Source organism: Rhopilema esculentum, chromosome 6 (genome assembly GCF_057945365.1).
Source record: "Rhopilema esculentum isolate cy_ngs chromosome 6, ASM5794536v1, whole genome shotgun sequence".
NCBI lineage: Eukaryota > Metazoa > Cnidaria > Scyphozoa > Rhizostomeae > Rhizostomatidae > Rhopilema > Rhopilema esculentum.
The window spans coordinates 4,698,880-4,721,804 of NC_142820.1; the positions used below are offsets into that span (position 1 = coordinate 4,698,880).

Sequence of the window (22,925 nt, forward strand, 5' to 3'; positions counted from 1 at the left end):
TTTGATGGGGAAAGGGCTTGTGCTTATCTTGCTATATCACTGCCAGTTTTTGACGCATTTGACTGCTTCTTCAGATTAAAGCCTGTTTTACACTAGGCGGAAATTTCCGTGCGGAATGGTGACGATCTCGTGAGGATATCGCTACGTATTGTGTGTATCGAAACTAGATCTCGGAAATAAAGGCATTCTCGGACGCATTTTTAAGCACGTGTGATCTGAACCTAAAAGTTTTAAAACTTTTTTGTGATGCCATCACTTTAGGACTATATCGACTTCCAACTTACGGGGGTAACTACCTACAGTATATTGGTTGGTCTGCAAGAGAAGCTCTCCTTTTCAAAAATGCTTTCTGAGTCACTTAAACCAATATAGTGAGTCTGGTACCCAGGGTAACCAATCTGTTGATGAGGTTGAATTTATTAAAAAATATAACTTTTAAGAATTCAACTAGAAAATAAAGGCATAAAAGTAAAGATCAATTTGTATATAAACAGTCAAATATTTCAGTTTAAGAGACTTTTCTTCTACAATTTTAGATTTTTGTCCTACCCTTCTTCCCCCGTGCGTGTGTCTATTGCCCGAGCAAAAAGATTTAAGTACTGTGCTTCTGCTGAAGGCAGTGGCGTCGCCACGGGGTAGACTGCGATGGACATATTCGCCAAAGTTTTCCCAGAAGTCGATTCTCTAATTTATCGAAATCCATTGAAAACTATTTGGGGGGGGGGGGGGGTGGCGTTGGGAATTTGATCGATTTCGATTTTCGCACTTGCAAAAAGCCACTGTTACGAAAAAAGCTGCTTGAGAAAGTTGCTTGCCCAAAGATTTTGAAATAGATAAAAATGCTAAAAAAGCTTTTTCCCAGAGTCTGATGAGCGTGATCGAGAAAATTTGTTTTCGTCCACCTCAGTTTTTTCGATCTGGCGACGCCAGTGGCTGAAGGTGGCAAATGGTGAGCGAAATATTTTAGATGATAAAATTGTAAATGTCTTCTGAAGACCCAGTTTACAAGAGACCTAGACCAGATCGGATACACAAGTATCCAGAAACTTTGATGGGATCCGATCCAAAACCATTTCCGTTTGAACGGGATTGGTTCCACAGGAGATCTACAGACTACGCGCATGCACTTTTTGAAATTGGCGTGCATCGTATGTTCTTCAAACTGAAATTAAGACAAACAGTTCAAAACAGTTCAAATTGAACATGGGGGGGGGGCAGTAGTGTAGTGCCAAAAGATGTAGAGGGGGCATAGAACTTTCTCTATGCTGAATACAAAATGAAGGTTTCACTTGTTTTCGTTTGCATGGCCCCTCAATGTCAATTTCAATACCTTGTGTGCTTGTTACTTGAGTATAAAAATCTTAAAAATTATGCATTTAAAGTTGTACAATTTTGCCAGCATTTATTGACTTTTCAGTTATTAAGAGGGCTATTGAGGTCATACATGAATGCAAATGTCAAAAAGTACCATCGGTTCAATCAGAGGTTTGATCCTGGCACAAATTAGTTATGATATTTTAGAATTACCCAGAAAAAGAGGAGGTGCTGCAAACGCCTTTCAAAAAGTAAAAGGGGCTGAGCACCCGAGCCCTCCTCTTCTACAGCCCAGGGGGAGGTAAAGCCACTCACAATTTAACCTGAAAGAGCTGTTCGCAAAAGACAGACTCATAGCAAAATAAAAAGTAAAAGCATGCTATAAACATTTTTCTAAAACATCAAGACTCATCTTGTGGTACTAATTTTTAAACACAGTAGTAAGTCAACACCGTGATGGGATTTCTGGCGTCAAAACCACGAAATAAATATTCAAAGTACCTCGAATTCAGGGGTGTAGTGCTAGGGGCTCAGGGGGGGTTGAGTTCCCCTTGTTGCTTAAGAAGAGGTTATTGATAAATGATTCTTAAGAGTTGAATGGTTGAATGGAAGAGGATAGATGAAAAAGGAAACTGTATATATTGTAATACGTAGGGTGCTCAAGGCAGAGCTGTTTATGAGGCAAGTTACATGAGGCAATGTATTAACCAAGAGGGCTATTGTCACTTCATCCCTAGTAATATTTCTTTGTTTAAGACAATATAAAAAAAAGAAAAACAAATGATTGCTCAAGTCGGCTGAAGTCTTACATAAATCGAAAAAGAGATGGCATCGCAAAGTGGCCAAAACCGGTCTGGTATGATTTCATACTGATACTGACAGTATTGGCTTGGAAAAAGGGCAGCTGCAGAATTTTGCGAATCGCAATGTTGGTGCATATGGCCTGGGATGCGAAGCAAGGCAGGGCAGAGATTAGAATATTAAGAAACCCATTAATTGCACTTGGCTGTATTAGAGGAGATTGTGATTACCAAAGGAGATAAAGGAATTGTAGCAGATGTTTAGAATCGCAATGAAGAACTTAATGACTTGTTTTTAGGTTTCTGATAATAGAAAGAAGGGAAAGAGGTTGCGAGGGTTTAAATATTTGATGGACTGGGCATAACAAGAAGAAAATTGCCGGATAATGTGTAGGGTACAAAAGACAGTAGGATGATGACGGGCCAGGGCTGTAGCAAATTTTGTTCTTGGAGAGGGGGCTCACGCCCCTTCGAAAGTTATGAAGAACCTTTTTAAAAAAAATCCCTTCTTTTTCTATTTTTATCAAGCGTCGATGTCTTGTAGATTAGCTAAAGCACAATAATCAAGGCAGTCACATGGTCAACCACCTTGAGGGATGTTAATTAAAGAAAGGGAGGCAAGAGTACTATGTCCAAACATTGCCTTTTTTCGTTGTTTTTACCAAGGAAGGTTTTTAGCGCTTACAATTATGAGAGAAGTTTGCTCCCGTACCAACATAGTTCATTTAGTTCATATGAGTACATCTGACTGCCTAACTGATGCTAGGCCTTTCGATAAAATGATGGCGTTGAATTTTAATGGAAGGAATTTGTTCCAGTGTTTTATAAGTGTATTTTGACTTCACTCCACCCACTGCCTTAAATTCCTTTCCCAAAGTATTAGCCAAACGACAAAATCCTTTAAACTAGGTTTTTGAGCAGTTTCCTTGACAGTAACAATTGCTTAATCTAAGAAACAGCAAGCAATAATGCTTGTTTAAGTGGTGCTCTGCTGCCAAATCCTGAGATTTTAACACAATCGTTTTTCATTCACAAATCAGCCTTGAATAACCAAACAACCCTAATCCTTCAACACATTCACTATTCATTGTTTCTTTTCATTCATAAAATTGTATTCTTACTCCACTACGCAAGTTGAGGCTCTTGATTAAGAAGTTGGCTCGCTTTTGTTCGAATACGTAAACTTTGGACTGTCGTTATTAACTATAAGTTGCAAGGCACCAGCCTATGCATGGTAGCTTGCGTTTGGCAATGTTGGTTGAAGACTAGGCCTCCTATTCGATAACAGCCTAGCAAAAATCGAAGAATTGTGCCAGGTGTATAACAAGTTACAAATTGGCTAAACCAATGTAGTGACAGTACCATTTGTAATCATGTCCTTCATGCCATTGTACCACGTTCATTTACACATCTTATCGTCTTCGTATCCTTAGCAACTTAATCAAATGCACATTCGTAGTGCCCCCTCTTTTACTGATTATGTACCCAATTTGTATTTGGTCAGCTAAGACCCGACGTTCAGGAAACTACGTCTTGTACTGGCTAAACGACTTTATACACGAGTAAAGTATATGAAAAACATCAGCAACATCAAGAGTTCTTACACTAGCATCAATAAATCAAGCCTCCTCTTTGCTGCCAATGAGAACGTTTCTTTATATTAATTGCCCATCACTGCAAAGATGGTAGAAATGTATTGACACCCGAACAACTTTGAAACAGTTGAGATTATTGCCGAATATGTATTACTAAACAAAAATTCAGGCAATTTTTTTCGCTATCTCCTAATTTCTTAAAAGTCTGAGTTTTGCCTTTCAGTGGTATTGTTCCTTCACTCCTATAACTTTTCTTTCTCTTACACCTGAAATTCTGCAAACTCCAGCATAATGAAGAGTACTTGGAAGCAACAAGCAATGCACCAATTCAGTTTACGGCCTCGTTTTTGAAATAATTCCTCTTCATTGTTCAACTTTCTACCACAACAAGGATTCGCCACCATGCTTTTAGCCTGCATGCAACTTTTTGAGTTGCGCGCTTTTGTAATGTAGATTTTATGTGAATATTGAGTTCAACAACTTTTGAGGAATTAGCCACACCCATGACGTAGAGGGCAGGGGCCGTGGTGGCGGGAAATGTTGCCACGTTATCTTTATTCGACGGAGTTTCTCGTGTGCAAGACACCTTTCGGCATAACGACATTTCGCCATTTACCGTTAATCCCTGGTTAGCAAATTACGTGCTAGGAAGCAGCTCAGAATCCCCAAGTATTGATGACCCTAAACGGCAAAAAAAATAGAATCTCTCAATCTTACTGCATCTTCACACTATTTCGGATATTCTCTTGTTAAAGATAATTTCGCACTTGCAACAAGCCCTGCGATTGGCAATACTTAGCCATTGACGCCACTTGCGAGGTTGCGTTGAGTCATTCACGAGCACAAAAGACTCAATATGCGAAACTCTTTAACAAGACCATGGATTTCTGTAAATCTCTTTGTTGTCTTATTGACTCGCCGCGACACTTACCATATTAAAATTGAATCGACCTGCTACCAAAGGGTGAATGAGGATTTCTATAATGTATTTGGACCTCTTTCGCTGATCTCCCATAAATCGGTGCATTGTTTTGTTGGCATCCAATTTCAATCAATCTTCAGACAAAAGCATAAAGTTAACAGTGTTCGCTACTGCGTGGATTTCATTTGTGGCTGCGCTCTTGACCGGCTTGACGAAGAAACTCTGCAACCGAAGAATAGGCGATAGAAGTTCCTGATTAGAATCAACTAGCATTTTGTTTGCGAAAAGCCTCTAATTGTCGACCTTTGCAGATTCTAAATGTTGCGTTGGATAAACCGTGAGTTTGTTTTTTAAAAAACATTTTACTTGATAAATGGTTTAACGAACGTATCGATGCATGCATACACTTTATAGCACATTTTAAAAATTATCTGATATCGTTAAATTTCGATCGTGGAAGTGTCTCCCGCGTTTGATATCGCATCAATGATAAAATTTAGTTTAACACAGTATAACAGTAATCCTACATCATTGCTCGCTTTACATGAACTTCCAAACATTCACTGGCCATCCAGGGACAATAAAACGTGGCACAGGATTAGATCATGCAATAAAAATCTCGATACAACTTATAGTTGAGTTGAGACTGGGCTTGGTGCCTCGGATTCATTCTAGATACTGACTGCATCCAATCCACCCACAGTTGGCATTCTTGCGTTATTTGACTTACGAAAATATATTCCATTCTCAAAGTAACGATGTTTGCTTCCACTTTCCTCTCCAACAACAGTACAATGTCCAATCGAAGAATACCTTGCTAGTTGACAATTTCTCGAACCTTATTTAGTTGACCTTTCTATGCAATTCAGAAATGTCAGTATTTGATTAACGTCCAGATCTTGATAGGATAGTCTTTAGCGTTAAGGACACAAATCAAAGGAAAATAGATCTACTTTCCACTTTCTGCAAAAGGGCCTTTTCCAGGTTTTACCATTTTCAACTCAGAAAAACTTACTAAAAATCTTTTCGATTTAGTTTATGAGATCTGTAAGACCGATTTCAAATCAAGGAAGTCAACGTTACTGTGTACATCCCTGAAGGTTACTACTGAAGCCCACCTTTCGTAATCGGATGTACTGTTCTGAATAATTGGATATGTAGCTTAAAATTTTTCTTCTCATTTCTTTGTTCAAAGAATTTGCGCAGTTCAAAGTATCACGTTAATGTAGAAATCAAATTCGTTTGAATACTTTTAAAGAGGCAAATTTAATTCCCATCACGCATACTTAAGAAACCGAAACAAACTGGCATCGATGAACAATATTTGTGTGTTGTTCTCTTGGTGCTTTCAATGGTCCCTAGAAAAACCTCTGTTCGATTTTTTCAATTTGAAAGCACGCATGACGACCTACTTCAGAAGGGGTCCGAAAATATTTTTCTTATTTGGTGGATATTGCTCCTACAAGGGTCCTAGGCTTTGTAGCCTGCATGCAGACTCTGAAATTTAAAAGAGGAGAGAAAGTATTTTCAATTCTCCTATCAATTCTCCTTTTTCTCCTATTTTCAATTTTGTCAACAGAGTCTGCACGCAGGCTAAGGCTTTGGGACTATATTAACGTGATTTGATCTAAGCTCTCCCCTCCTTTCCCCTATAGGAGTTTTGCCGACCTGTACCTCGCAAATATCGATAGAATCTTTCGCTAACCTACGTTAAAAGCGGACCTCCTGTGTCATTTCCCTAGAATCTTCCAAAATGTTCTATCAGCATACAAAAACATTTGTAGATTTTGATGGAGATTGAATTTTTGTTCGCAAAAGCCATCCGAGAAGATCTATCCAGAAGGAGCTGTGCTTATTTTTCTTGCAGTTTTTGACAAGAAATATTTTCTCTTTCCAGGCGAGCCACCTGTTCCAATCATCACCAATTCAAATAATTCCCGTAATGCAAAGAGCCAATCGGAGACCAACAATGTATCGATAAATGAGGTATGGTCCTTTAGATAATTGCAACACAAAAATCTCTCTCCTGATGAATATTGCCTAGCAGTGCTTTCCTCAAGAAATATGTTGCTTTCATATATTGCAAAGTAAGGGACAAATTTCGCCCCACACAGATGGTGAATTCATAGAGGCTGCTGCTCATATTTCTAACACCACTAATTCTCCACAACAATTTCAAACTGGATTTTAGTGTTCTTTCTCGTTAAGCTTTCTTTCAAGAAAGCTCTGTTGGAGAGAAGCAATTTGCCCAAATTCACGTCCAAATTCACAAATTTTATTCACTTTTTCACGATATGGAATAGTGCAAGAAGAAAAAAATTTGGAAATGCATGATTATTATTAATCGCAATTGTTCGTTATTCTTCCGTTAAGAATTTAAGTACATAGCTTTCTATGTCAATGATGGAGTCACGAGACAGATCTTTTTATCTAGCCTTTCGTTTCTGCCTATGTAAATGATTCAAAGATTCTGCATCTTCTTATACTTGCTTATTTTGTGTTGAAGTTTAACAAAGGCATCTTATTCTGTTTTAAACAAAAATACAGCCTCAGTGCTGCTGTCTACTCTTAAGATTTGCAGGTGAAACGTACCAGGACCTCTAGTTTTGGATCTTTAGCTCGCATTAATGTTTACCAATATATCATGAAAGGTGAAATCCCTTCACAGTTGGTCGGTGCTTTCTTCTCTCGTATAGGGTTAAGAGGTCAGAAAACTGATACAGCAAGACCTTTAATGGATTTAACCTTCATGCGTCCTTTTTCAATTTAACTTCTGTTTGGAGTCAAATATCCTTCAATACGTAATATTGGTCATAAGGTGGATAAGTAAGCGCTGTCATATTTCGCTGGGAGCGTAATCGGCTCAAGTAAGATATGTTTGTTCAGGTTGAGGCTGTTATCATGTTTGTTTTCTAATGAAAATTCTAGGAAAAAAGGGCGTACTGATTCCATACGTATTTTGTTTGCTTGGACAAGATATTTTGAGAGTGTTGAAATAAAGACTGTGTGCAGTGAATGAAGAATGAACCGAACAAAGTTTTCTTCTCTCTTGGTACCAGACTCCTTCTATAAGAAATAAGACTATGCTGATATGTGAACCCAGTTGTTGCACTCAGTATTGTCAACTGGGCAAACAACAGTTTCCAACATGGCTTTTAGTAACATTCGTATATGACCTTTCTCTAATTTCTCTTTATCTTAAAACAAACAGAAATGTGAAAATTATTCATATGAAATGTAACAGAACACCGTTTGAGATCAAACATGGTTTTTAATATATCTCATCTTTCTAAATGAAAATGTAGTTATAGACCATATTAATTGCTCTGGTATTAACTTGTCAGCAATCCAGATCTCATAGCCCTATACAGGAGCCGGTTTCAGAGAATTCTGAGCCCCAAAATTGATGTTATTCGAATTGAATTCGATAGACAAATCCCTTCCTACGCTGATACTAAATTACTTTTCCCCGCATGTTTTGAATAATCCTGACCTCTTCCAGAGGTACCTTTTCATCTTAAGTGATGCAGAAAGAGTTACTGTACTTTCGAAATCTCCGCTTACTTTACATTGTTATTTGAGTTCTTATATATTGTTTTCTCTAATAAACCACATGTTATAGACACATAAAAACCTAAATGTAGGCATGTCACACACGTAGAAAGACTCTGGGAGAGATAATGCCGCATAACGCAACACAAAGTTAATCTGGTACCATGGCCTGTTCAAAGGGCAACTAGCTGCAGCGACAAGCCTTTGTCCATTAGGAGGAAGACAATAAGCTATTGTTTAAAAAAATGGGAAGTCACTGGGCCGAGAGGGGCAATTGCTACCTAGGTAGTTAATATGCAATAAAGGTCACTGTCTGGTACTCGATTTTTTTAGAAATTGTTTCTGTTTCACTGTAATTTTTATGTTAAAATTGTAGGATCATAAACGCAGAGACAGTGTATTCAAGGATCCTGTAAAAAGGACTGCCTCGTTGCCAAATGAATCTAAACGCCAAGCGACACATCGTAAGCTGAGTAGGCCCGGCTTTCTTCACAAGACATCAGCGCTAGACAAAAATGTGTTATGGGAAGAGCCACGACCTCGAACCAAAGAAGAGGCTGAAGATCAGCAACGGCGAATCAGCTTGGTCATTTATGGATCCTATAGAAAAGATTCGATAAAGAATCGCAAAAAAATTGTTCAGGTTAGATTCGTATTCGATTTTGAGAATAAAGATTGTTCAATCTTACATGTATTGTATTGTTTTATGTATCGCGCATTTTGTGCGATTGATTATACTTTTTAGGTGGCAGCTTGTCGGTATCTCTAGGGATTTTAAATTATAGCCTGCGCGCAGACTCAAAAGTCTCTTACTCACTATTGAGAGACTTTTGAGTCTGCGCACAGGCTATTGACTTATTTTCTGAATAAAGCTTTTCTCAGAGCTGGGATTTAGGCGAAACCCTATCCTTTTCTAATGCAAAATCAAATGATTTCCCTTGTCCATCGTAAAAATCACATTATCACGAATCGCTATTTAGTTTTCTTTCATGGCATCCTTAGCAACACGTTTATATATGCTTTTGGTATAAGGAACAGGACGGTTCTAAAGTTAGAAATTGGGTTGAACCTGGGTTAACGTGAACCTGGGTTAGAAATTTTGTAGTGTAAACGCAGCTAACCTGGGTTGAACCTGGGTTAAGCCAACCCTACTCTTGGGGTGGGTTGAACCTAGGTTGACCCCAGGTTAAGAACCTCGAAATGCAGTGTAAACGCAAACCTGGGTTGAACCCAGGTTAACGATCTTATTCGCGCATGCGCCTTTTGAGCCATGGAAGGCGCCAAACACAAAGTCAAAACAAATTCGTCTCGGAACGCTCGTGCAAAAAGGTCCTTCAATTTAAGGCGGCATATCTTGAAAATGAATAAAACAAGGGCTGAAAGAGGTAAACTATGGGGCGACGATGAAGTCGTGTCGTAAATCGAAATGTGGGCGGACAAAAACATCCAGCAACAGCTAGATTCATGTACCAGAAAGCGTTCTTCACAACTAAGCGCATGCGTGACGAATCTAACCTGGGTTCAACCCAACTTTGCGTTTACACTATACTTTGTTGCAAGTGTAGTGTAAACGAAAGTGGGTTCAACCTGGGCTCAACCCAGGTTAGCGTTAACCTAGGTTAAAAGTTGTAGTGTAAACAGGGCTTAAGTTGCTACTCCGAGTTTCACGCTCAATGCGATCAGCAGGCAACTGTATAGCTCTGCCTAAACGGCATCGAACACTTTATCACAGACTGGTGAATAGTTATTTCCAGATCTTATTTTACGTAAAATGCCCATCAAAATTGTCGGAACACCCTTCTCACTTTATTCCCCTACCCTACCCCTACAATGTTAGAATCCATACATTATTGGATTCGGACTAAAAAATGATGACAAATCAACTGGAAAATATGACTTATTTCAAGACCAAAAACTACTCCAATTACTTTTAGTGGCCATTGTAGCTGCTACATTGTTAAGGATTAAGGTAGCTGTTGATTGATATTCGAATTCTGACCCTGTGATTAACATCTGTCCCCTTCCACAGCTAAAGATAATTTCAGTTATATTTTTAAAGAGGGATTATTTTAAGAAACTGTCAAAAAAATGTTTAAGTTTTTTCCAGTGGCATCGTTATAAAAGGGAAAGAGTTGCCGCAGGGAGCATGGCGGCAAGTGCCCTTAGCATTCAGAATTCTTTTTATCGGATTTTCCACTTTATGAAAGATATTTTTTGAAATTTGTTTGCTTTCAAAATGTCGGAGGCCGGATTCGATTGTTTCAATCGGAAAGAAGTTTCAGGCAAACAAACATTTTTAAGCCTTACTTGGAGAGCCATTACTTTTTAGACCTTTGTAAGTCACTCCAGAATGAGACATGCCCCTTTCCCGGAGTTATAGTTAGTTATTAATTTGTCTTAATCTATTTTTGCTTTTAAGTGACTACTCACAATGTTATCCTAAGCATAAACGAAAATTGTGTGGAAAATTTCAAGCTGGTTTACTTTTCCTCGTTATTCGAAATCCCACTTAACTCATGTTTTCTTTTTCAGCCACTTGATCGTTTCCGTAAAGCTATTTCTCAAGTCAAAGTTCTCAATGCGATCAAAAGGGCTGCAGAAATGTATGTTTTTATAATCTCTTTTTTCTAAAATCTCTAATTAGGCTCAAATTAATAATTATGAGGAATCTAGGATTTTATGCATGTCGTTTTTCCAACTAAATTTTCTACTGATCTTCTCAGCGAAAAGATTGAGCAACAAAACATAGAAAGTCTGTGTTAGGTTTTGTCCTCAGATTTCGCAGCATTAATGCTATGCAAAATGATGAAAAAGCTACGATCTTATCCAGAGCTGACGGAAAGAAATATTTTTTAAAACATTTATCACACATGCTCGCCAGCTGCTGTCAAACACTTAATCAAAATTCTTCGAATGTAATGAAAGCTTTAATGGTTAAAATGATCCTCAAATTCGAAACTGTTTAGCTTTTCTTCATCTCAAATTTCAGCCATGTAGAAGTAAGGAATGCATTTTGAAATTGATATTGTAAATGAATTTATTCGCTGTATTTAAAAATACATCATTTCCCTTCATAATGCAGACAATAGTTTACAGAGAATTCATGTTAAATATAGTATTGACTGCAATGAAAATCAGTTTATTGTGAGAATTTGTACAGTATATAGTCTATTAATAAACCGTTAAACATTACCTTGCGTTATTTTATAGTCAGCGAAAAACCTACCACCAGAACACGTCATCTTTTGCAATGATTCAGCAAGAGCTCGATGAATCAAAACAGTTTTGTAATTCTGATGGTCTGCTCTTTGATCCTAATTTCTATAAAGCCCAAAAAGAGGTAGGCTCGATGTTCTTTTTTTAGAGAAATACAGTTTCTGATTTATTTTATCTGTGTACTAGACACGCAGAGTGCACATTTAAACAGGAAAACTTAAGAGATTTGTGCCTCATATTTTTACCACCTGTCTTCAAATGATCAGCTAGTGTGCTAAACTGATTGCTTTTGTCCAGGTCGGTATCATTTCTAAAGAATTTAAGTGTTCAGACATGAAGTGAATTAAATAAAGAAAAAATATTGAATTAACAAATGCTGTACAGAATTCTGCGGTGTAATTGAAAAAATTTAGCCAAAAGATTATATACTTTTTAGAAAATTCAATTAAAAATGTTGTTGTAGTTTCTTTGCACTTTTTAAAAATTGTACTTCTGTTTTAGGTTCACCTGTCTTTAGAGGCTATTTGCATTTTATCAATAAATCCAAACGCTCGAACAGAAGACCAGCTCAATTCGGTTAGTTTATTGATAACGATTATGATTTATTCAAAAGCAGGCTTTGAATCCAAAAAATCTTAATACATTTCCGTGATGTTTTCCTTGTTTCACTTGCATCGTCTTCTCTATTTCTTGTTAAGCTACAGTTTAGAATTAACCCAAAGATGTGTATACATTTTAAGATTTCGGTTATTTTGCAATCTCCATCGTCTTGGGAAGGGAGTCCAGAACTTCTCGAGAAACTTTCTTTGACTCTCGTCAGTCATTTTCTAGTCCCAGTTCCAGAACAATCATTTCTATGTATTGTTAGAGATGCTTATCACTTTCACTTCGATAAAAGTAGTATCAGACATTTTTGGGGAATTTTTATTAATAGAGCTATTTATAAAGCAAGTAGAAGCTGAGAACACTGGTTATGTATTTTGAGTCAAGGAGTTCAGAATCCTTTTTCTATGTTTATATTGGACTAGACGTTTCATTTTACCAACTCAAAGTGAATTTCTTTATTCTATTTTCTTTTAATTAATTATCACTTGTATTTTAGGTTATATCAATGGTGAAAGCAAGTGTACCCGCGTTTGGAGAATACCCCTCAAGAATGCAGCGACAGCTTTTGTCAGTTGGCTGGTATGAGAAGTAAGTCTACTCATCATCTCCATCCCCTTTTAGCTCATGAAATGCAAAACATACCGATAACAGCAATAACAAGCCGCGTTATTTCATCCTGCATGAATATTATTTATCATTGTCGCAGTCCATCTTCTAATAACATTACATCATTAGAGTGACTACTAGATTAAAGAGGTATGGCTTTGAGTATAGTTTTAAACTTTATCTATTGTGCATTCTGTTTCTATTTAGATTTGAGCCAAACAGAGTTATTATACGACAAGGGCATCGGGCTTTGAATTTCTACTTCATTTTATCAGGATCAGGTTAGTTTACAGTCTTTGTAACTTTGTAGAGAATGCTTTGATGCAAAGAGAATGCTAAGATGCAAAACCTGAGAGAACCTTTTTCATTTTTTTAAAACAAAATGCTTTTCATTTGTTAATCTTCTTAGGAGCACTGATATTCGATAGTGGCAAGTTTATTTCAAATGTGATGAGGTGATTAGTCGAACAAGACAGTGAAATGGCTAACCAATGATAATTTCATTCCTTAAATTTTTCAAACAATAAATTCGAAAATAGATCATTTGATTGAAAAAGAACCAACTTTGAAGTTTCACTGCCAATCCACTATTCATTGTCCTTGTGTTTTGGTGTCCAGTTGGAATTCATCTCTCTTAATAAGACATACCTCGTTCCCCTGTTCCTACTCAAAACTGACGAGTTCAAAAAGCGCATGATAAATCTTAGAACTGCTTATTGGTCTAAGCAAGGTTTCCAAGCTGTGATTAAAAAAGCCTATTGTGTGTTTAAAAAAATTTATTACAAGGGCCCTCTTGTTCTATCCACAACTCTACATTTCAAATTGTGTGTATCGCTACTGGAAATTGAATTATTCACTTTTTAATGTTGTTAAAGGATCAAGTGAAAATACATGTGATCTAGACTATTTGTTTCTTGATTTTGTAAATTTAGTTTTAGAGGTTATTCATTTTTAGCAATCGTTTCTTTGACAACGAAAGATAAAATAACGGGAGCTTCGAAAGACACAACTGTTGCCATCCTTAGCAAGGGACACAGTTTTGGGGTACGTATTCTTATATTGACCATGAAAATTCATAATTGTAGGCTTTACTGACTTTGTTCAATCTGGTCTTTTTGAAGTTACACTTGGGTAAATTTTGTAGAACCTTTTGTTATTTTTCATACCTGTGACATCTACACGGTTTTCGTTAAATGACATCTTCACAGTTTAATCAAGTTGTAACGGCAACTGAAAACCCTTTTTAAAGTCTTTGAATTTGTCACACTACCTTAAAGAACACCACAGAGTGCCTCTCAATGTGCAGTTAGAAAATGTGGCAAACTTGTTGAAATGTGGCTATTAAACGACCTTGTTGATGAATCTATTGGTTATATGACATCACTATCACATGCAGAACTGTTAAATAATGTGCTTTCAGATGTAAGAGCAAAATTTAAAAATTTTAACTGTTTTTTTGGTGAGAGGACGTAACCCTATTTTAGGCGTCTTACAACCTTGTTTCTTACTTAACTTTGATTGATCTGGTATCTAGGCATACTTCTTATATCAATCACTATATATGAAAATCTGCCTTTCCATTTCCTGGTTGACATATTTAACGCTTTTCAAGGAATTAGCTTTACTGCACGACACCGCAAGGACAGCTACAGTTATATGTCAATCCGAGGTCGCGTTATTGGCAGTTTCAAGACAGGTATGATGTTGGATTGTTAGGGTAACGAACATTCTGATCGATTTGTTTGAGTATTTAGAAATTAAATAGTAAGACAATTTGATACAGATAACTGTAGCTATCCTAGACAATCATTGAGAACTGGTTGATTTAAAATTGCAAACATTTCATAAAATGGTCGGACATGATATCTTGATAAACTGATTCAAGCACTGAAGAACAAGTATATTTAACTCAATAATCAATTCTTACATTGTTATGTCGAATTTCGCATTGGATATCAAAGAGCTAATTTTTAAATGCTAATCTTGTTCAGCACTTGTTCAGGTCTTTGCCTGGTATTGGTAGTTAAAATGCAAGTCATTGACATACGGCATCAGCTTTGTGCCCTGCAGTCAATTTTCCCTGTCTTACTTTTTAGGATTTCATTGATATTTTCCTGCGTAGTACAGATGATGACGAGGAGCAGGAGCACATTAGGTTTCTCAAGTAAGTACCAATGGTTTTGACAGTTTTATTTCTATGGCGATTCAATCTTAATTTGCTGATTACACTGAGCAACTGAGCAACAAGAAAAACTGAGACATGATAGTGATAAAGTTTGTTTGTTTCTCATGCCTTCTAGCTATCAGAATTAGAAGACTTTCTTGCGTTATTTGACATTGGTGACTTTATATTATTGGATTTAACAAATATTGGATTCAGTCTTAAGAATTAACCTAATTCATAATCATAGGTACGACATGGTTTAAAGGAAGAGTTATAATATGCTCTTTTTAATGGATGACTTTTTGGCTATCACTAAAACATGGATTGGAAATTAGAAAAATAGATTCAGGGAATATTGAGGAATTTGAGACTCGGGGAATATCGGTTCAAGTGGATGGAAGAATTTTATGATGGCCTATGCAAGATCTTCTGTCAATTCGTGCCTCATAATTTTACTACTTGTATACTTATGATTAGCTAGTGTGCTTAACTAATTGTCTTTGTCCAGGTCGGTATCGTTTCTGAAACGATTTCCACTAGAAGAATGTAATGGAAAAATCGGAACTTGTCTGTGTCATTATTTCAGGTCAGTCTCTATTCAGTTCATTGCCACCCTCAGAATGGTTTTTTATGATACACTGATATTTGTGGCATCTAATTTCCCTCTATGTAGTATCATTTCCTTATCAGTCCTTGATTTTAAAGCTCTGATCTGTTGACGTTTATTTTTATTCATAAACAGCATGGTTTCATTAGGCATTGGGCTCCGAACTTGCCTTTGATCCTACAACACTTATATTTAGGTAATGCATGTCATTTTATCCTGTTAGTGGCGTCTTTGGTGTTATTGTTACTTTTGTTACTACTAATCTTTCATAGGTGGCCGTTCATTTGCAAAAAGGTTTAAAAAGCTTTCAATTTCTTTCAGGCGTGGAGTTGTGATTGAAAAGGACCCAATGAACTCTGAGTGGATTTATATCGTTAAATCTGTGAGCACCCAGTGTTAGTTTGTAAATCAAAGAATCCGCTAATAAATACTTTAGATATATAAAAAGCGTCTTGTTCCATTATTTTTGTTGATGCAACATACTTGAATAATCAGCTGGAGAGAGAGGAGGGTACGCTCCTTGTTGAAGTTATCTGCAGTCGCAGGAATTATGTAATGTTTTCTCCACTATGTATTACTAACTTTTTTGCAAACACGGTTTCGTTAGAGCTGCTCTGCAAAGGCTGCCCCTATACACCTGACATATAAAGTCCACGATTCGATCGCACTAGTAATATAGTATATATCTAGTAATATACCTGCAACTGCATAGACCATTTTTTTATATATATAAAGTATATATTTAGCTCCAAGATATGACATTGCTTTGAAAGTCTAGGTTTTGAAAGTCTAGGTATTCAAATATGAGTTTCATTCTTGTATGTTTTACTGTAATTATTTATTCTTAGGGATCTTGCCGCGTATTAACAAGACTTGCAAAACCAAGAACGGATCCTGCATACCACCTCAGTCGAAAATTACCAAAGTTAAAAGAAGAGGAAATTTTGAGTGAGTATGAATTTTGAGTGTTTAAACAGTATGCCTTTTGGACACCTTCAAGCCAGGGTTCTTTACAAAATCTATGGAAAGCAGCTGAAGTCTCCTTATAGTTTGAATCTTTTTCAATTTTTTACTTCATAATTTGTCCTGTTCAGGTCATTTTTCTGTTGATTCAAACCTTCAATGCTTTGAAAAAAATTAGCATGCCGTTTAGAGTTCTGCAAGAGAAAATACAATATAAAGTTACATGTTTCAAGTTGCTCATTAGATGTCGTGTGACTAAAGAGCTTTTGAAAAGCATTTATTGTTATCATTTTTATTGAATATTTGAAGACCAATGAACCCTAGCTGTAATTTGTGTACAAAGAATGCTTGTCAATATTGAATACGATTAGCCACATGCTCCTTTACTTTCTTACTTTCGTTACTTTCTTCACAGTGTTGTTATTTTGACTGCATTAAGTCATGCAATGCCGTAAGGGGTTTGGTAACTAGGAAGATGGTGTTATCAGACTTCTGCTGTGATCTTCCATTACAGTCACTCCCTCAAAGTGTTAAGCTAGAAGAAAATCCACTAATTATCACATCATTAAATATACTGTTTTTTTAGCCTAACCAGGCCCTTGAAAAATCATTGAACACTGGAAAATGCTAACCAAGATAGTCTTTCATTAGTGAATTAGTGTCCAGTTCTAATAGAAATAGTCAGAACACTCTCTACAAAGGGGCAAATCGGAGACACACAAAAGTGAAGAAGCAGTTTTAAAAACCAACTTACCATTTTCTTTGTGGGTTTTATAGGGAGCAACCGAATCAGACGGAAAAAGTACAGTAACGAGCAACTTAGCCCGACTGAGAACAACAGTTTTCTTCTTCCAAATATTAACCCATTGGAACGGTTACGGCCTAGGACACACTCAGGCCCAAGCAGAAACTCAAAGCTACCTCCTGTTCTGACTTCCGAAGAGAGAAAGAACGCCTTTGATGACATGGCATTGAAGAAACCAAAGCAAGAACTTTATACAAGTCGACTTGAAGTTGTAAGTCTGTCTCTTCATCATAAGCACAATTGTATACATGCCACATTGATTCCCCAAACGATCTCTGTGAATGAATATCCCACCTTCCAGTAGAAACATGTTTGTGAAGATTAAGCAACAAAGGGTGTACGTAGCGATTTACAAAAATTAAAGCTATTCTTAAGCTGTAGAAAAACACTCTTCATATTCTATTGGAGCTGCATCTCTTTTTGCAGATTTTTTATGTATTTCACACCACCCTCTGTTAATACAATTTCTGGCGGCATCATTTCTAGAAGTGGCATTATATCATCAAACTGCTCGAGTCTCTTCTTGGATGTAGTGATTATTCCAAGTGTTTTTTCTTTTCAGAATAAGGAAAAACGTGGAACGTACATCTACACATCAAAGAGCGAAACCGATCGTAAGTTGCAAAAGATGTTCATCTCTTTTACAATACCTCTTTTATCGTCAGTGACACCGTATTCAATAGTTTTTTCTTACATCATTATTACCAAAATGATTTATTTCTATTTCTAGTTAAAAAAGGTGAAGAAATGCACAGGCAGAATCTTATGAAATTAGCAGAAACACACAGAAAAGAATTGGAGGTATTTTAGAATTAAAACTTGGTAACTAGAACAATTCAGCAAACCTATGATTACTGTATGCATAGAAAGAGTGAGGTAATTGTTGCAATGAATCATATTGTCAATGCGTTTTAAGAGATGCTGTTTTTTAAGAAGGTATACCTCGATAATCAACCGGAAAGGTGTATCAAGAGAATGGGCGTTCATCATCAGATTGGGATGTTGAAATCAAAGCGGATGTCAAACATCTTTAACCCAGATCTATCCACTGCTCTGCTGCTTTTAAAAATTGATCGTTCAGTAACGTTGTAACTTAGACCACGTATTCTTATTAACGCTTTTTTAAAATAAGTTACTTGATCAGGACCCACAATGCCTGCCAAAAGTCTTGGAACACTGATATCAATTTCCAAGGTCAAAACCAATCATCTCCCTCTCCCCTACAGAACAATGTTGGTTTACTATCAAACGGGTTAGGATTTTAGGAAGCACTTTCTTTTGCGCTTCTTTTATGATATTTCTCTAAATCATCAATATTGTTTTAGGGGGAAGGGGGCGGAAGTAGCAATTTTTTTTCATGAAAGGAATGAAAGATATCAAATGCAGCGTTAATTGGTGGGTGTTCCAAGTACTTTTGGCAGGCATTGCAGCTCTCAAAGTCGCGTATAATTTCAATTGTTTTAGTCCTGAACGTTGCTTCTCAGCCTTCACACTTTCTGTAGACACCTCCCAAACACATCCTTCACACAATCATGTTTTTTATGTTTTTTCTATGACCGTTCTCGTTTTACCCAACCATTCACTTCTAATTATAGAATAGATCAAATAAAAAATCGGACAAGAATGGAAGTACTCAAGATGTGTTTGTTCAAACAGAAGTGCTGAAGCCAAAAGACCAATTTGTAAGGACATGTCTTTTTTAAATTTGTCTTACTTGACTTGAGCATTTGTTTTTTTGGACTTCTACTAAGGTTTCTTTTCTAAAGATCTTATCTTACTTATTTATACTTTAAATCAAATCTTATCCTTTAGGCTTTTAAAATATTTTGCCTATTTTATGTTGCTTTGTAAAGCAATGATTTTCAAAAGCAACTACTTTCATGATGTATGTTGACAGAAAACCATATCAGTTACAAGGCATTGTGTTCAACCATATTTGTAAACGTGCACTGTAATTTTAACCATCCTGTGAGCGTGCCCAATAGTTCCCCTGATTCTTGAATTCCCGCCTAATTCTGGGGTTCCCGACCATCAATTCCCTAATCCCGTTGTTATCTATTCCCGAATCCCGCTCATAAAGATTTGCCAATTCCCGATTCCCTGAAAAACATATTGTGTACCCTTTCCAGTTTTATTTCTTGTTCTTATGCTGTCATGTTCTTCCATTTAGGGCCTAGCTGCACTTCTATACCACGATGTACCACAAACAAAGTCATACCTTGTAAGTAACTCCATGGTTCCAAAGCTTCCACAAACATTTATTTACGATATGATTATTTCCGACGCTCCTGTTTTCTTTTTAATCATGGTTCATCGAGGCATTTTCCAATTTATGCAATACTTATTGTACTGAGAAGAACCTTAGCAAAATGGGAATTTGCTAGTTGCCCCATAACATTAGTTGTCATAGCGTTATCGTATCTTTACACCTAGATGTTAAGACAAAACATGTGTGTACGTCAGTTTTATGGAGGGAACAACAATCCTTGCAATGTTCTCATTTATTTTGGAAATTATTATCAAATTTCTTTGAAAAACTCTGTTTTCTTCCAGATAAGCAACGGTGCTGAATGTGTCCTTCTGTCCAAGGCTTGGGTGAAGCAAAAAATAAATGAAGGCCTGCTAAGGATGCTAAGATCAGAGGTACAATTTATTCTTTTCCTTGTCAATACCGATATATATAATTTGAAGACCTTGTAGTCCAAATGTTTTTGATATTACCAATAAAAGGAATTATCACTGCAGTCTTCTCTTCCAAAACAATTTTTTGATTGTAGAGTTAGCTATCACAACTATTAATTCAGCAAGACTGAAGCTGTGGAAACAACTTGGTATTATAGTATTCAAAAATTGCGTGTCTATTGTAATCTTTTTGGAAATTTCATAGACATCTTTTCTTTCTACCTTGTCTGCTGGCCAGCAATATAGACAGGGAATTTCCTACAACAATCGAGCAAAGTGCCTAACCTTAGTTTTTGTTCTTGATTTGGGTACTTTAAGCCTTGCTGAATATTTTTAAGTCTTTGATACATTTTTGTAACACAATAGAAATCACGTTAACGATGACGCCATTTTCCCCAGCCATTAAACTTTTTACTTGCTGAATGCTGCTGAATAACATGAAGTCAAAAAACTTCAAAATCGAGGTAAAGCAACCTAAATCACGACCATCAGTCTTTGAATTCCACGTGCTTGAAAACTGCAGAACCTCCATTTTGATGATGTCATGCAAACTTTAAATAGCAATAACTCGTTATCTGCAAGTCTGATAGAGTTTATTTTTTGGAACTTTTTGCTCCCATTACAATGCCAAATAAGATGGATGAAGCGATTTTCCAAAAAAGAGAAGTAAAAGTTTAAATGACCGTTAATGACGTCATCGAGCACGTGATTTCTATTGTGTTACAAGAATGTATCCAAGGCTTGAAATATTCAGCAAGGCTGAAAGTACCCAAATCAAGAACAAAAACTAAGGTTAGGCACTTTGCTCGATTGTTGTTAAAAATTCCCTGTCTAATAGTGATCTTTGCAGAACTAAATTTATTTCCTCGTCTTTTTTGAAATTCGTTTGGGCAACGTTATTATGATAATCCAGTTTTACAGTCTATATTCTTCTATAAAGTTCAAAATTTGTCTAATGTTTATTTTAGATATCACCTACCCCGTGTGCAACAAGTTTGCAGCAAAACTTACAAGATCAAGCAAGCTGGGAAAACTATAAATCTAATGTTATAAATGGAATTGTAGCAACGCGAATCTGACCTCCAGTTTATGTACAGAGTTTATGTATCTATTAGAAGATGTAGGGGGGGGGGGGTGATATGGCCTGATTTTAATCCGAAAGACATAACAGCATACATTCTTTTCCCTAGCTGCAAAGAGATTTAACGTACATTAAGTCCTGGTCGTCAAAAAAATAATTTCAAAATTTTGTTCAATTTACATGGAAAAAAGCATTATTCAAGGCTGTCTTTGGCATAGCTGTATGTATGTGTGTAATCTTATTTTAATTTGAATACAAATAATTCTTATTTCTAATCACAAAATAAAAAGATACTAATCTAATTCGAATAACAAATTTACAATAAAATTTACGTAAATTTTTTAAAATACAAATTTCTGAAGTTTTAAATACATTCCATAAAACTACTGCATTCTAAAGTCCCCCAATACCCTCCCCAAAAAACGTACGAAAACTTTAATTTACGAAATTGTGATCATGAAAGCTAAAATTTCACTATAGCAGCTTAACAAAATACACTAAATATGTCAGGCTGACACGGTATATATTGACAAAAAGCATTTTATGCTTTTCAGAAAAGCACCAAACCATGATCCAAAGATATGCCAACTAGAGTCTTCAAAAATTTTTTGCGGCTTCGACTGTTTGATATTGTAGAGAAAAGACAACGGTTTGTTTCAAATGTTTGTAACCTTTCAAAAAGACCCCTGGATCCTTCTTCCTTGATTCCTTCCACATTTTGGGCTTAACATTATTTTTTTTAAGCTCTACTATTGGAACTTTTTTAATGTGGAAAATTTCCTAAAAGGCATCTTTTCAATTCAATTTTCAGCAAACTCTTTCGGCCTAATTTGGATATGGCCTCAGGTCGCAGTGTCGTGTAAAATTAAATATCCTTTGCCCCTTGGGCATTTGCCGGTTGATTTTATTTTCAGGCTTTGTCATCATCTTCGCGTCAAATAATTCTAAGAGACAAATTTATTTAGTGTAGCATAATAGCGCGTCCGTAAGTGTAAAATTTAGAGTTGTAAATATCGCTAGAATTTTTAGATGTATCATTTGAAAGTAGATTCATTTTGCGAGTAATCCGATGCTTTCCTTAATCTGCAAATATTTGCCTCAATTTTTTCTTTCATACCTAACTCTTTCTTTATAAGCAGATTACTGAAATATCATTAAGTTCTCGATACCATAAAGGCAGAGCTGTACACGCATACGCGTAGCTATTTCTATATGTTTGCACAGAATGAGTTTGATCAGTGCAAGTGACCGTTGCACCGATGGCTTCCAGCCGATGCAGCCGATGTACCGATGACGTTGAAATAGTGAAAAATCTTGAAAGATAGCAAAGACTCTCGAGCCTCGCTCACCAACAAATGTCACCCTTTTGGCTTCAATATAAGCTTGATCCCGTATTTGTATGTAGTCAGATCGTTGTGGTGTAGATCGAGCATGTTATTAACTCAGCTAGAGAATCTAACAAATGGCCATCTGTGATCCCAAAGGTCTTTGGTGGTTTCGATTTCTATAATGGCGATGAGCATATCTATTTACGACAGTCAAAACGTTTTAGTTCTCATAGAGTGGTTAACTATAAATTGTCTTCCAAAAGCACTTAAAATGAAAATACACAATTTGCTAAGTTGATGATTAAACGTCAACTGTTAGAGCAATAAGAAGAAGCACATGGCTGCGGTTCCACAAGGATGTTCTCTTAATCTCAATAACTAACATTGTTTCCTCTGCGGTTGAAGATGATTGGCATCTGAAAACCATAAGTGCTTATTCTTTGGCACATGTTTACAGCCTGCAGCCCCTTTTATCAAAAGCTTTTTAAATTCCACTTTTAGCCTCTCTTTTTGCGGAATAGCAAAATCTACCAGATGAAAAACAGGAGAGGATCCCTTTAAATCATAATTCATTTGAAAAGTATACCCCAGCTTCTACTAATTCTTTCGTAACTGTTGCCTTATTTCGATCTACTGTTGGCATCTTGTGGCAAGAACTTTTTGAAATTTTAGAAATGTTGACAT

The 22,925-nt window shown here is 36.4% G+C and overlaps 1 protein-coding gene across 4 annotated transcripts in view; it reads left to right on the forward strand.

Moving 5' to 3' along the window:
- Positions 1-22,003, forward strand: part of LOC135686644 (uncharacterized) — a 41,759-nt gene extending 19,756 nt beyond the window's left edge. For 3 of the 4 annotated variants that reach the window (XM_065202916.2, XM_065202917.2, XM_065202915.2), the window contains exons 2-21: positions 6,529-6,617; positions 8,560-8,826; positions 10,716-10,786; positions 11,394-11,523; positions 11,901-11,975; positions 12,502-12,593; positions 12,819-12,892; positions 13,567-13,655; positions 14,224-14,307; positions 14,708-14,775; positions 15,284-15,361; positions 15,704-15,764; positions 16,231-16,330; positions 17,123-17,361; positions 17,713-17,764; positions 17,881-17,951; positions 18,746-18,832; positions 19,321-19,371; positions 19,704-19,793; positions 20,801-22,003. In XM_065202916.2, coding sequence (XP_065058988.2) covers positions 6,529-6,617; positions 8,560-8,826; positions 10,716-10,786; positions 11,394-11,523; positions 11,901-11,975; positions 12,502-12,593; positions 12,819-12,892; positions 13,567-13,655; positions 14,224-14,307; positions 14,708-14,775; positions 15,284-15,361; positions 15,704-15,764; positions 16,231-16,330; positions 17,123-17,361; positions 17,713-17,764; positions 17,881-17,951; positions 18,746-18,832; positions 19,321-19,371; positions 19,704-19,793; positions 20,801-20,911 — 1,979 coding nt within the window. In that variant the 3' untranslated portion in view covers positions 20,912-22,003. Of the gene's footprint in view, positions 1-752; positions 4,969-6,528; positions 6,618-8,559; positions 8,827-10,715; positions 10,787-11,393; positions 11,524-11,900; positions 11,976-12,501; positions 12,594-12,818; positions 12,893-13,566; positions 13,656-14,223; positions 14,308-14,707; positions 14,776-15,283; positions 15,362-15,703; positions 15,765-16,230; positions 16,331-17,122; positions 17,362-17,712; positions 17,765-17,880; positions 17,952-18,745; positions 18,833-19,320; positions 19,372-19,703; positions 19,794-20,800 lie in introns of those variants that run through there. The other variant, XM_065202918.2, reaches the window with a different exon arrangement.
- The last annotated feature ends 922 nt before the right edge of the window (positions 22,004-22,925 follow it).